General features: G+C 37.8%; 1 protein-coding gene across 2 annotated transcripts in view; it reads right to left on the bottom strand.

The window, feature by feature from the left end:
- The window catches only part of ZNF652 (zinc finger protein 652), an 84,197-nt gene that overhangs the window by 22,477 nt on the left and 46,174 nt on the right, over positions 1 to 15,546 (bottom strand). Inside the window, exon 6 of one of the 2 annotated variants that reach the window (XM_081271644.1) lies at positions 4,237 to 7,596. The exons of the other annotated variant lie outside the window; for it this stretch is intronic. Coding sequence (XP_081127770.1) covers positions 7,085 to 7,596 — 512 coding nt within the window. The 3' untranslated portion in view covers positions 4,237 to 7,084. Of the gene's footprint in view, positions 1 to 4,236; positions 7,597 to 15,546 lie in introns of those variants that run through there. 2 annotated transcript variants of the gene reach the window in all.

Genomic DNA, 15,546 nt, shown 5'->3' with positions numbered 1-15,546 from the left:
AAAAGGGATCTTTATAAGCTGAGAATAAAGGTAAAGTACCTTATTGCCCCCTTGTGGAAAGAGCCAGTACTGCATATGCCCATGTCCAGAAATGAATAAAATGCATACTTGAATTATTGGAAGATTGAGAACTCATCTGATTTTCTGAGGCCACATATATACCCTCAAAAATACAACTGTAGAAGTAAACATTAAAACTATGCCACATTGTTTTTCTTTTCGACCTAATGAGGTGAATAATCAAGACATGAAAGATGTTTCTAGGAGGGTTAAGAGTTCTAGGAGGATAAAATACTTTCCACCAACTTTCAACTATAGGGAACCAGTCTCAAGTCTTATGCAGGATGTGTCCTTTTGATCACATGGCTCCTTTTCACCTGTAAAAGGTGGGGCAGAAGTTGTGTTCATTCACAGGAGCCAGACATTCAGAAAGAACTCCATTCTTTGGCACATCCAGTACAGAGACAGGCTCTGTGGATCCAACTATCCAATGCAAGTATCAAATTTCCTTCTGAAGTAAGCAAAATCCAGGCTCCATCCTTTTTTTTTTTTTTTTTTTTGCCCCGTTTCCATTTCCTACATGTCCTTTGAAGAATCATTTTCAAGTAATTTGAACATCCCTAATCTTACCAGAGAAGCTAAAATAGCATGAAAGCAACCTGGAGTTGGAGCTGTAGGGACACTTCTGGGGGGGGGGGGGGGCAAGAACTCCCTTTGATACTTGCACTAAATGTTTCCTACTGAAGACAAAAAACAAGGCAGCAGTCTGTCTCAAAAGACATGGTTCCGGGCTGGGGATGTGGCTCAAGCGGTAGCGCGCTCGCCTGGCATGCGTGCGGCCCGGGTTCGATCCTCAGCACCACATACAAACAAAGATGTTGTGCCCGCTAATTACTAAAAAAAAAAAAAAAAAAAAAAAAAAGACATGGTTCCTCCAAATGACAGGCAAATATGGCTCTCTATTGTTTTATTGCCTGGGACTCTGGAAAGCAACATACTTTAGACAGCCAGTTGTACTCAAGTAGCAAACTTTTAGGTCAATAATGGGCATTAGCAAGGCAAACTGAAGTGAAAAGAATTTAAAACAATAAACTCATTACTGATTTCTATAATACAGAAATCTACCTCTTATATTTTGTAAACTTGTCTTTCCATTCCAAATAGTGAAACCTTTTGATAGCTTGAATTTATTCATTATCGTATATACCTAATTTTCACAACCAATTTTTATGAATAACATACTGTTTATCACCAGCCAACAGGGGCTAAGAATCTAGTAACAGCTACCTAAAGACTCCCACCTTATGTGGTTATTAGCCTTGAAAACCTGAATACTAATAACTTTAAGGGAAGAGAGATGAGACTTTGGGTCAGAAAGCAAAGATTTTGACCAAGGCCAAAATATGCAATAGTTTTATTTGCTGACAAAATGGAACCCAATTTCTTTCTTTCCCTTTTTTTTTTTTTTTTTTTGGTGACACCATGGGTTGAACACAGGAGCACTCCACCACCACGTCCCTAAACCCCTTTCTTAAATTTTATTTTGAGACAGGATCCTACTAAATTACTGAGGTTGGCCTTGAACTTGCCATCCTCCTGCCTTACCTCAAGAGAACCTGGGATCATAGTGGGGGCCAACACGCCTGATCATTTTTCTCATTTTAAAGGGTTCATTTGTTTTTACCTTTGGAGGAGAACTTAGGAGCAATCAACCTGTACACAGCACAGACTAGTTTTGGCTGTGAACAATTAGCCAATTGCTAAAATAAATTTTATCAATGAAATGCCCATATCACAGACAGAACACACTTTGATCCTCTGTTTATTACATCCTTCAGGTATTATGTATCAATCATACTTTTTAAATGAATTTAAATGATGACAATAACTAGAAAAGAAAGTAAATAGAGGTTTTTGAGAGATGAGAGAGGCAGATTAAAAAGAAAGAAATCAGTGAAGGTCTTCTGTTAAATCCAGAGAGCAATTTTAAATTCATTTTGACTAAAAGAAAGTTATGGGTACAACCTTGCAAAATATTTGCAAAAGAGAAGAGGGTGCAGAGCAACAGCAGCATTCAGAATCCCTTTGTCAGGAAGGGCAGGCATTCAGGAAGACTTCAGATGAGAAAATGATGTTCAAAAGAGACTCAAGGACCTTTAAAGGAACATCTAGCTTCTCATGAAAGAAAAGAAGGTGAAGAGCAAGATAAGGATAATATCTTTCAACACTAGTGACACAATATATGAATAAGATATAAATCAAAGTTTAAAAGGTAAACAGAAAACAACATGCAGGAACAACCAAAAAATGTGTTCAGAATTCTTGTCCAAGGTTTTAGCCAGTTTGTAGAGTTAAACCCTTCAGAGCAAGGGTGGATCCCAATACTCATGCAGAATGAAATAATCAGAGGTAGGATTTAGACCAGGAAAATAATGCTCCAGGATGCTGGCTTTTTGAAGGCACTCAAGAACAGAGTGAGAGAGACTGAAGCTGCAGTGAGATCACAGCCCTAGACAGAGAGGCATATTCTCACTTTATCTGTCATAAACAAACAAAAACAATGCCAGGCACACAGGGACAAGACATGTATCATGGAGTGATCCACAGAGTTGACAAGATAGAAAGAAACCCACTTCATGAGTCATTTCTTACAACAACATAGCTTCTACTTAGGAAACAAGAAAGAAAAGTTTGTTTTCTGGATATGCAATTCTGCAAATTAGTTTGAATTAAGTAACAAATTTGATAAATGGTAAGTTATCTACTTTTTTAAACAAATTTACTGAGGCTGAAGCTTCAACATTGGGAAAACTTAGGAGTTTGATTTTCCTTAAAGTCTTGCAAAGCCTATCCTCTAAGACAAAAAGATCTGGTCATAAAGTCTATAAAAATGTCTACAGAGTATAAAAGTATAGAACTATGAAAGTGAATATTCTGATGGCAACTTTTATGGCTTCCATAGAAAGTGTAGAGAGGACCTCTGGTTTGCATTATCGAGGTAGTGTCCATGGTTAGAAGGTTGTCATTATCTCTTATGAATGCTACAGATGACAAAAGCAAGTCAGCTAGGGCGTTGTTATTGCATGAGATGCCACGATCTCTAATGGCTTATAACTTCATTCCTGAAAAAAATGGTCTTTTAGGAAATTCCTATCTTGATGCAGGCAAAGGAAAATTAAGACCCAATATTTACTTGCTCAGTTTTACAGTTGAAAGAATTCCAAGTGAGCCGATTTTTTTAAAAAAATTATAGTTAACCGATAAAATGCTTAAGTATAACTTATCCCCATTTTAATTAAATCCTCCCCAGTCTGGAACATCATCATGTGGACCAACAATGCAACAAGAGTTGTCTTTTCCATACAGTAGCTCAAACAGAAGTGTTCATCTAATATGAACACTTAAAAAAAAAAAAGTGAAAATAAAAACCTACCTACCACAGGATGTTGTATAAAAATTTGCAAGGTGGGCTAAATTTACCTATACATCTGCAAAGAATTTCTCTCTTTGTTCCAGATTCTCAAAATTTAAAACTTCCAGTGAAATAAAAATGAAACCAAACACACACATCCATTCAACAAAAATAAAAACTGAAAAAAAATTTAAGAAGTAAAAAATTCAAAGTTTACAAGTTCCTCTTCAAAGCATTTTGCCTGCAGTTAGTGGGCTAGGGACAATCAAATTACAGGGAGCATTCTAACTACAATAAAAAGGTACTTCCAATAAAGTGTAGTTTTTCTTTTTTTTTTTTTAAAAGATGGTATAAAAATATGGAAACTTCTATGCTCAATCATTAATTTAGAATGATTAGTGTAAAAGGTAGATACGTAGAAAGGAGGCCATGTGCCTTTAAACTCTTCATCCTTTTTTCTTCATTCAGATTTAAAAACCTACCTCAGTATAAGCCTACCTGACTCAATTTGAGAAAACAGGAACCTTTTATTAGGGCTAAAGAAGAGTTTACATTTGAATGATAAATCTATGAGAAAAGAATAGAAAATGCAAAAAAAAAAAAAAACCAACTAACTAACTACCAAAAATTCAATGTCAACTCAAGAAAGTCCTTGGGAAATTTTCCTCAAATAAGTAACCCTTGCAATGATACAAGCCTTTAAAGACAGTATAAGATATAGTAATAAGAGACAGCCTCATTATCTATATAATGCTGAAATGCGGCCTTTATTGTCTTTGAGATATAAGTACAGATAAGGGCTGAGGACTCAAACTCCTCCAGAGTTGTTTTTTTTTTTTTTAAACAGATAATGAGGAGGTCATAGGCTTTGAAGAATTCATGGGGTGCTATAGAATATGCAACTTTTATTTTGGTAGAGGACCCCAACCAAATTTTCAACCCTGAGTTTGAGTCTTCAGTGCATTAAACCTGATGCACATACATGTTTTAAGGCTTAATCCTATAGTTCTTGTATTCAGAAGCATTAATGTCGTGACTATTCTTAATGCATTTCATTATTCATACATAAAATGGCACTGATGAGGAATCATATTCTGAGAAGTTTTCCTGAAGACCACAAATCCCAAATAAGGAAAGGTACACCTATCCAGGGGAGAAAATTATAAGTTTCTAGATTGTTCCACAATACATTTCACTAAAAATTATACTGTGTGACAATGTTAATTCTTTTTTTTTTTCAATCATTTTTTTCCTTCTGTAAGAATAGTGGTGGCTATTTGCTTACTATTTTTTGTCTGTGTAACAGATATTTTCTTATGGCTATAGTTGCTTGAATGAAAAACCAAAGATGACCACCTGAATTTTCCAGTATATAATTATAGAACACCTCATGAAATAGTTGATTCAATGGTCTCAAGTCTATAGAGTTCAGAATTGCCGCCCAATTCTATACATTTATTTAGAACAAAATAAGGTATAACCAATTAACTAAGGTATAATTTACATCTTTTTATAAAACTATTTTAATATTACAGGCCTGACCATGAAATAATGATAAAAGTCTACATAAAAGTGTGGATTTAAAAACTTGTCATGGAATGCAAAAGAGACTATTGAGGTCAGGGGAAGACAGTCACTAAAGTTATAACAGTCAAAATCAAGGAACTAAAATTCCTTACCAGCTTGGGTACCTGGGGGCTCAAAGAATGTACACAAATATTAAAAATACCATTCTTTAAAACTTACATCCAAAAACAGGAAGAAAAATATGTCTTAAGATATTTTTCTGCCTCATTGCAAAATTTTCCTATGCATTATAGAAGACAAAGGCAAAATCGGAAGGAAAAAAATTGGAAACATTAAACCAAAAAGCTAGTAGAGAGTGGTCTGTTTAAAAATAGAGACCTAACTTGAGTTGAGAGTTCCATTTATCCCTGTTACAGAGCTAATCATCCAGAAAAGTGCTTGACACATATCTGCACATTTCATATAAAAATAAAAAATAAATAAAAGAGTTCTGATTCAGGCAGTGATTTAAGAGCCCGAGGAAAGAGAAATGAAGAAATTTCAAGATTAAAAAAATGGAGGAGGGGGTGTGGGAACTCAGTTGTTTGAGATGAAGAAATATAAAATTTGTAGCTTCTAATGAGTCTGGATAAATGTGGTCAGTTAAATGCAATCATTGTGTTAGCCCTTCTGTTCAACCTTCCCTTCCAGGTAATCAGCTCCGGTTGATGGTGCCCATTGGAAGACCCCCAAACTTGAAAAAGGAAGCCACCTAGAAAAACAAGGGAGAGGTGCTGCTCTCTTCCTCACCTAAGGGTGCTGGTGTTATATAACTATCTTCAGAGGACAGGGCAGCAAAACCTAGGAATTTCCCCTCACTATAATTTAAACTAAGTTAAAATAGCTCAAAGTTGTAGGCATATCCACATTTCATGTATAACATAAAACTCAACCAATTTGTCTTCTCATTCAAATTTCTCAGCCACTATCAGCAATAAGTTTATGATTTTGGTTTACTATTTTAGTTTTTCATAACAATTCTAGAAAAATAAAGCAACCTCAAAAACAGAGACTCTAATTTGTCTTCCCAGAAGAGTTAAATGTAAATACAGTTCCTAAGGAGAGTAAGAAACAAATGTGACTAAGATGAAATAATCTCTACTTCCTTCTAACAGTGAACAACTTCATTCAAGACTTTTCAAGGCAGGACCCTCTGTAAATCATCCATTCAATGCACAGCGGGGCCCAAAGCAACACGGAGGAGAGGAGCATGTCAGTGAGGCTGATGGACATCTGAGAGCTAAGCAGAGATTTTTAAACTACCAAGTACTTACACCACACTCTGAAAGCAAAACCTCAGTTTTTGCAGGAACCTGGTCTGGCAACCCTTGCAGACACATCTAGTCTCTGAAGCACCTTTGAGTTGTACGGATGTAAGAATAACTTTGAATTATAGAAGTTATATGCATCTTTAAGAATCACATTTTGATGATTATAAAATTTTTTTCTATTTTACAACATAGGTTTAGCTACACAGAAAAAATTACACCGCTTATTGAAATACATTTCATTTTAGAAACAGACTACTAAAGAAGTCTATACAAAACCTCTAAAATAATTTCTGTAGTAAAATAAAGAGTGCGTTAGGAGAGCTACACAAAGAAGAAAATTTCCATCTTTCTCTATAATGCTTGATATACTGTGAAACATGGCCAGCTTAACTCTGTAGCCAGCACCAAAAGCTGAAAAGAATTCATTACAATACACAGTGATACAATTAATGCTCTGGATTAATCTCACAGCCTTCCCGATTAGTACAAAGGAGACCAGGCCTATCCCCTCTTTGAGGAGAAGTCCAGGATATAAAAGCAAGCATACCTCATCAGCTGATATGAAATTATAAAATCCCACAAGTCTGAGTATTTGAAATTTATAAAAGTCATCAGAAAATGCAAGCAAATTGGGCTTTAGTTCAGTGGTTCCCTGGTTTAGATGAGTTTCCTTGTGAGCTCAAGGTCGTCTTCTGGTTCACTCCCTTGGGTCTGCTGATTCACCCCAACAATGGCAAAGCCCCTGAGGGAGCTGAGGAGAGCCTGAGAACTGCAGAAATGCTCCACCAACTCACCGTGGGAACACAACTGGGGAACGTGCTTAAGGAGATGGATGTTAATGATGCGGTGCTGAACTGTTCTTCTCTGCCAGGTGCCGCAGAAAGGTGTCCTCATTCTGGCCTCTGTGATTTAAAGGCTCACTCTTGAAGAGAGCTGGTGGTGGGGGCAGGTGAGGGACTGGAGGGATAGGAAGGTGGTGTGGGTGGTGAGGGTGCGGGTGGATGTGCAGGTGAGAGAAGGGGTGGGGGATGGGCCGTGGGGGAAGAGTGCTAACGGGGTTCATACTGACGGGAGGAGCCGGGGTGGTGGGTGTGTTCACCACAGAAGGAACTGGGGTGGCTGGGGCAGTTGTGAGTGGGATCTGGACTGCAGGCGGCACATTCACGGGACTGGTCACCCGAAAGCACTTCTCCTTGTGGGCCTTGAGCATGTTGGAGAAGCGGAACCGCTGCCCGCACACGTCGCAGGGGTAGGGCTTTTCGCCTGTGTGAGTTCTGCGGTGCCTCTTCATGTTGGGGCGGCTGGTGAAGCTTTTGCCACAGATTTCACAGATAAAGGGCTTCTCTCCTGAGATGAACACGGACACGGAAATGGATTAACCCACTGGGCAGTAACTATGTGCTGATGTTATTCCTCATATTTACAAAGGAGATTACCACTTCTCTTCTGCACGCATCTTACATTCTAGTCATAAAAGAGTCACCCAGATTGCAACTTAAGAGATCAGAGCAGTCACAAGTACGACTCACTCACATGCAACCTACCATCTTGGTTTGGTTAATGGAGAGGGGATTGGGGAAAGGTGGTGGCGGCGCAGGGGTCTGCAGCTGCATGGCTTCTTCTCTTCACACTAGCAGGTCCCTTTAACTCCTGCTAGGAGCACTTGCTGTCACTTCAGTTGCCACTCCTTTCCTTCTCCATGTATTGAGACTTACAGTATACCAGGTTCTAGTCTAATCGCTTCACATCTACTAATCTTGGTGATCCTCACAGTGACCTTACAAGGTGATATGAGGAAGTTAAGAAAGCTGCTGACTGTTTGTTAGAAGAGGGTCCAAATTGAAAACTCTAAAGTCTTGCTCCAAAGTCTGTGTCTGTATGTGGACCAGAGCACTCACACTCTGGGTGCATTTCTGTAAACACAGAGGGATGTGTTTTCTTACTCTTTTTCCTCCACTTTGGGACTCCCCATAACTAGGAGCAAAGTCCTATGGTCACAGTCATATTTCTTCTCTCCACTTTCTTATTCTAGTAGAAACCTTAACATCTCCTATTGTCTTTACCACAGAAGACAGAATTTCCCTTGCTTCCCTGAGGGATCAGTTTGAAGAGTTGGAAGGGGCCAGTTTGCTCCATCTGTCAGTGCTATTTCCAAGCTATTGTGTAGCTCTTATCTTTCCGCTTTCCATTATTCCAGCCCTGCACTGAGGCTCCTCACTGTGACTCATACTCACATCTGAATGAGTTCTAGCTCAGCTTGTTTTCATTCTTTTAAAATCCATTTCCTCCAATCATCTTTAAAACTTCAAATTCTGTGTTACACAGAAGTGATTAAATCAATCATAGTATATCCACCTGATGGAAAATATCACTAGAAACATTATAAAGTATTGAAATATAATTATTAACATGAAAATCTATAATCCATAAAATAAAACAGGCATGAAAATGCTTGATATTGTGAAAATGCATGCTTGATATTATTAAAATGCATGGTATTATCTACCTTCAAGTAAAATATACATAGAAAAAAATATGGAAAGAAATACTACAAATGTTATCATGATTATCTCTAGGTAATGGGATTATGTGTGATACTGACTTTATTATAAACACTTATCTGTATCTTCTGTTTTTCTAAAATAAACACAATTTACTTATATAATGGAATGTTTTAAAAACACAGTTGTTGATAACTCATTAACCCCCTGAACCACCTCCTCCTTGACTCTCCAGAGTTAGTATTCTTCACTCACAACAGCTACCTGGAAATAGAGCTGAAGGACCTAATCTTTGAATTACCATGGTCTGAGAAAATACTTTCCACCTGATTCACTGATCACTACTTAGTATACCAGACACGATCCCTTTTACCAACCTGCAATCCTCCTGCCTCAGCCTCCCAAGTCATGGGCATAAAATGTAATAACTGGCTAAACATTTAAAATCGACCACCTAGCTGAGCATGGTAGCACAAGTTTGTAATCCCAGTGGCTTGGGAGGCTGAGGCAGGAAGATTGCAAGTTCAAAGCCAGTCTCAGCAACTTAGCAAGACCCTGTCTCTAAATAAAATAAAAAAGGACTGGGAATGTGGCTCAGTGGTTAAGTGCCCCTGGGCTCAATCCCCATACCAAAACAAACAAACAAACAAAAAACCCAAGAAAATCAACCACTTGTATAACATTCCATGGCCATATTTAGTTGCTAGAAGATACAGGAACAGCTAACTTCATCAAAGTAACTAGACCAGCATGTATATCAATACACAAAGACATACCTAATAAAGCTGACCTAACATTAAGAAAAGAGTTATTATGAGGAACCCAGAGAAAGGATGCTATAAATGAAGACAATCTACAGGAAAGATTGCAAAGAGCAAGAGTCTGGCTAGCTGTCTTTTGTACTGTTCCAAGGAAAAAATGATCTAGCCAATAGATGAGCATCAGAAACATATGCATCTATATACCTAACCTGAATCTTTTTCTTGAGCTTTAAACTTACTTTTCAAACTGCTTACTGGTATTTCCACTTGAATGTCTTACAGATATCTCAAAATTAAATTAATTAGCCTACCTACGAATCTGTTCCTCCCTCCACTATTCCCTACTGTGAAAATAGTATAAAGCCCCAAATCTAAGACTAACCCTTGATTCTTTGCTCCCACATTACCAATATCCAATCAATCACCTCGTTCCTTTGACTCTACCTTATCCATGGCTGAGATTTCATCCACTGCCATTACAGTTCATATCATCACAGTTGTTACCTGGATTACACAACAGCCACTTGACCAGTTTTACCATCTCTGTTCCTGCTCCCCACCCTCCAGTCCTCTCTCCACACTACTGTCAGACTTAACTCTCAGAGAGTTGTGTCACATACTACTTAAAATCATTCTCTTTTCACTGTCCTTAAAATAAAGTTCAAAATATTTTACAGGGCATAAGGGGTTCTTTGTGATCTGATCCCTGTGTAATGCTCTCCAGTATTACAGTGATCAGTCTCCCTGCCCCTCACACTCCTCCCTGTGCTTTTACGGCCAAATCACTGTCATGCTTGCTCACCTGCCCCCAAGCCTGACCAACAGCTCTTTGGACCCAGGAACTATCTCAGTCTTGCTTACCTTAGTAGTGCCATTTAGCAAACTCTTAATAAATATTTGTTAATTAAGATATATCTCTTCCCCCATGTTTTAAGATCTCTGAAACTGGCATTTACTTTATAATCAATGACACATCATGTTTAATTTATAGCATTTCCTCAGCAGTATATAAATTTTGTCTTTCAACTGATGGCTTCTTGGATTCAATGATGTATAGCACTCACTATTAAGATCATTCAGTTGCCTTCCTCTGTTCTACTTCTCTGTTCCTGACAATCTTCTGATTATAACTTATCTTCTAATATATATTTTTCCTTAAGCATAGAATATTCTGACTAAAGAGCATTAAGAATTCTGAACTAGCTGGTTGTGGTGGTGCACACCTGTCATCCCAGTGACTCAGGAGACTGAGGCAGAAGGATTCTAAGTTCTTGGCCAGCCTCAGCAAATGAGCAAGACCCTCTCACCCTCTCTCAAAATTAAAACAATAAAAAGGACTGGGGTGTAGGTCAGTGGTAGAGAGCCACTGGATTCAATCACTAGTACTGGGGAAAACTATCTACCATTCATAATTTAATAGAATGGCAATTTTATTTGCATGTTATTAGGACTCTTTAGCACATATCATTTCCTCTGATCCTGAGCTGCTTGGGCACTCCAACAAATCCTGGAAGCTGATGTCCTGTTATCTTGCTTCATTAAATTTATATCACAATCATTAAATGGATGATTTGGAGTCATATTGCCTTGGACAAGTTGTCTAATCCCTGAGCCTAAGCTTCCTGATCTGAAAAATAAAGATAATAACCTAACTAATAGGTTATTGTAACAGAATACACAAGTGGAAATGCTTAGAGCAGGATGTGGTAATAGCAGACACTCAATGTATTTTAGATACTTTTATTATTATCACCATCATCATTCATCAGACTGTAGGCTCCTTGAGGGAAGAAAACAGGTCTTCATCCTTATGTCCCTAAGCACAAGACACTCTGCCCAGTACAAGAAGAATCACAGGTGTTTTACTCTGAACTCACCCCATGTCCATACCATAGCAGGAAGCCCTGCCTTGTGGCTTATAAGCTTCCCTAGATTAGTTGTGCCTCACTTCTCTTTATCTACAAAGAAATAGCCCACTGAATGTCAGTTTTCACAATTGCCTTAATGCCCATCAAAATATGCTGTTGTCTCTAAATATAGTTTTATCCAGACTTAAATAATTTCTTCCTTTGGTACTGGGGATTGAACCCCAGGTACGCTTTACCATTGAATGCTTTACCAGCACATTTTTTAATTTTTTTAAGAGAGAGAGAGACAGAGAGAGAATTTTAATATTTATTTATTAGTTCTCGGCGGACACAACATCTTTGTATGTGGTGCTGAGGATCGAACCCGGGCCGCACGCATGCCAGGTGAGCGCACTACCGCTTGAGCCACATCCCCAGCCCTTTACCAGCACTTTTTATTTTTTATTTTAAGAAAGGGTCTTGCTAAGTTACTGAGGGTCTCACTAAACTGCTGAGGTTATCCTTGAACCTGTGATCTTTCTACCTCAGCCTCCTCTGAGACACTGGGATTACAGGTGTGTGTTACTGTGCCTGGCTCCCTTTTCCTTCTCCAAAGCTAACCCTTCTCCCCTACTCTGCTTCCCAGTCATTCTTATTGATGCCAAGAAACTAGAGGCCTATAGATATTATGTAATTCTGCTCGTGAGTGGCAGGGTCCAGGCTTGTCCAACTCTACCATCCAGCTGCTTTTCACAACTTAAGTATTACAAATAATACTACAAGGTAGATGACAGGACATCAGAAGTATTTCAATATGGATGTTAAACAAGGTCTAGCACATTTAATATAGAAAGAGTTATTATAAACAATAAGAAAAATCAAACACTGCAACAGAAAGATGAACACAGAAAAGGCACAAAGCAAATCAGAAAAGAAAATGCACTGATAATATGCATGTGAAAAATGTTCAATCTTAGTTAATATTACTTAATATTCAATTATACAATATTAATTAAATGTAAATTAATACAAGAAGAAACCACTTCTCACCTATCAAGTGAGAAATATTACAGTTAGAAGGGTGAGAGAAGCCAGGCACTGTGGCACACACCTATAATCCCAGCAGCTTTGGAGGCAGAGGCAGGAAAATCACATCTTCAAAGCTAACCTCAGCAAATGAGCAAGGCCCTGTCTCAAAATAAAAAATTTAAAAGGCTGGGGATGTTGCTCAGTGGTTAGGTACTGCTGATACCAAACAAGAAAAAAAAAAAAAAAAAGGTGAGGGAAATGGGGATTTTCATGTACCGCTAGTAGGAGTCTTTGTGAAGGGCTATTTTGCAATACATGCTGCTAAGTCAAAAACGTGTACACTCTCTGCCCTAATAATCCTACTTCCAGAATTTGATCTAGGGAAATAATTTTGGATGTGTAAGCTACAAGGTTGTTTATCACCCTATTGTTTATAATAGTAGAAAAACTGGAGACAGAAAAAACAATGTCCAACAGGAACTGGCTAACCAAATGGAGGAAACATCTTTTATTTTATAGGACTGTTGTAAAGATTTTATTGACTAAATGAGATCATGTATGTAATGCCTGGCATTTTGTGTAATAATAAATAACAGTTACTCTTATAGCAAATTTATAAGAAGAAATCTTATTTAGAGATTTAAATTCCATTGCTGATAATGACATGATATAGTAAGATAAAAAACAGGTTACACTAGTGTATAAAGACTATATTATTTTATTTTACTGCTAGGGATTGAACCCGGGGCCTCATGCATGCTGAGCACATGTTCAACCACTGAACCACACCCAGTCCCTTGTTTCATTACTTTTCATATCAACACAGAAACACATATGCATACTATGTATGTCTATATGTATTAAAAATTAGAACATTTTTTAAAATGGATGCATGCTATAACATTAACAGTGGTCTTGTTGGTAAGATTTTATTTATTTATTTATTTATTTTTAGAGAGAGAGAGAGAGAGAATTTTTTTAATATTTATTTTTTAGTTTTCGGTGGACACAACATCTTTGTTTGTATGTGGTGCTGAGGATCGAACCCGGGCCGCACGCATGCCAGGCGAGCGCGCTACCGCTTGAGCCACATCCCCAGCCCAAGATTTTATTTATTTTTTTGGTACTGGAGATTAAACCCAGAGGAGCTTTACCACTGAGCTATATCTCCAGCCCTTTTATATTTTGAGATAAGATCTCATTTTTTTTTTTTTAAATTTTGAGACAGGATCTCATTAAATTGCCCAAGCTGGTCTCAAACTTGTGAATTCCCTACCTCAGCCTCCTGAATCACTGGGATTACAGGTGTGCAATACCCTACCAAACAAATATTTTATTTTTATTTTGTGATTTTCATAGTTTCTGATAATTTAATAAATGTATATTACTTATTTTTTTCAGGGAGGGGTACAGGGGATTGAACCCAGGGGCATTTTACCATTGAACCACAACCCAGGCCTTTTTTTAAGGTTTTATTTTTGAGACAGGGTCTCGAAGTTGCTTAGGGCCTCCCTAAATTGTCCTTTTTACTTTCTTATTTTGAGAAGGGTCTTGTTAAATTGCTGAATGTCTCATTAAATTGCTAAGGCTGGCAATAATTTGTGATCCTCCTGTCTCAGTCCTGAGTTGCTGGGATTATAGGCAAACACCACTGTGCCCGGTATGTACCACCCTTTTAAGGAGAAAGATAAAAAATTAAGTGAATTGTATTCCTTTAGAAAAAAATAGGAAATGTTCAGCTAGTCTATTTTTTTCAAGATAAGAGAGACAGACAGAGAGAGAGAGAGAGAGAGAGAGAGTTTTTTTTTTAATATTTATTTTTTGGTTTTCGGCAGACACAACATCTTTGTTTGTATGTGGTGCTGAGGATTGAACTCGGGTCGCACGCATGCCAGGCGAGCGCGCTACTGCTTGAGCCACATCCCCAGCCCCAGCTAGCCTATTTGGTCAAAGAAAAATGTTTAGCATAAAATTGTATTTATAACTAGAATAATTATAAAATATACACTTTGATTTCATATTGTAGACATTTAAAGGTCTAAAGAATAAATAGAAAGATAAAGGGGAGGAAAGAAAGAAAATGGGAAAAGGAGGGAAGAAGGAGCAAGGAGAAAGACACACAGGGAAACATGCAGAGAAGAGGTGAATGCAGAGGCAAACTTAGTGTTGGGGGTCATTTTCAACAGTGCAACATTTACCAAGAACCTATGGGCTGAGTACTCTTTGTGAATGCAACACAACCTCTGCCGTCGAAAAACTTCTGTTCTGGACTGGGATTGTAGTTCAATGGTAGAGCACTTGTGCTTAGCACATATGAGGTCCTGGTTTCAATCCTCAGCACCACACAAAAATAAATAAATAAATAAATAGATGGATAGAAAAATAAATAAAAGTATCCATCTACAACTAAAAATATATATTAAAAAAGTTCTGTTTAGTTCCATTGTTTCCTGCCAAGTAACTGAAAAATTGAATCCTAAAGAGATTCAATTAGAACTAAGTCTAAGAGCCAGTGAAAATGAGACTCTGTTAAATACTTTGATAGATCTTGCTATTTACTTGAGCTATATCTTCAGTTATTATCATTTTGGGGGTCTAATGTAACTAAATAAAGTCACTTTTTTTTGAGAGAGAGGGAGAGGGAGAGAGAGAGAGAGAGAGAGAGAGAGAGAGAGAGAGAGAATTTTTAATATTTATTTTTAAGTTCTCGGAGGACACAACATCTTTGTTGGTATGTGGTGCTGAGGATTGAACCCGGGCCGCACGCATACCAGGTGAGCGCGCTACCGCTTGAGCCACATCCCCAGCCCTAAATAAAGTCACTTCATGACTTCACCTTGTCCAATGCTTACAATCTGAGGGTGCTCTGTTCTGAATAAGAATGAAAGCTACCAAGCAGGCATTTTTCTTTGGACTTCAACAGAGAAATGGGAACTAAAGAGATCCAGCCATGGGTAGAATTTCCTCACCACTAGTTAAGCAAAAAGAACAGCAGGCTAAGCAAGATAATCTCCTATGGTTCTTTCTAGTTCTGCTACTCTGCTGATTAGATTTTACTTAGAAATCTAAAATTGTTTCATGCTCTTCAATCTGCTCTTCAATTTGTGCAGATGGGTAACCCCAGAACATCAAGTTCACACTGTAAAATAATGATAGTAT

This window comes from Spermophilus citellus (genome assembly GCF_964194105.1).
Source record: "Spermophilus citellus genome assembly, chromosome: 17".
NCBI lineage: Eukaryota > Metazoa > Chordata > Mammalia > Rodentia > Sciuridae > Spermophilus > Spermophilus citellus.
The sequence above is the reverse complement of the archived record's forward strand: the minus strand, read 5'-3'. Positions and strand labels throughout refer to the sequence as shown.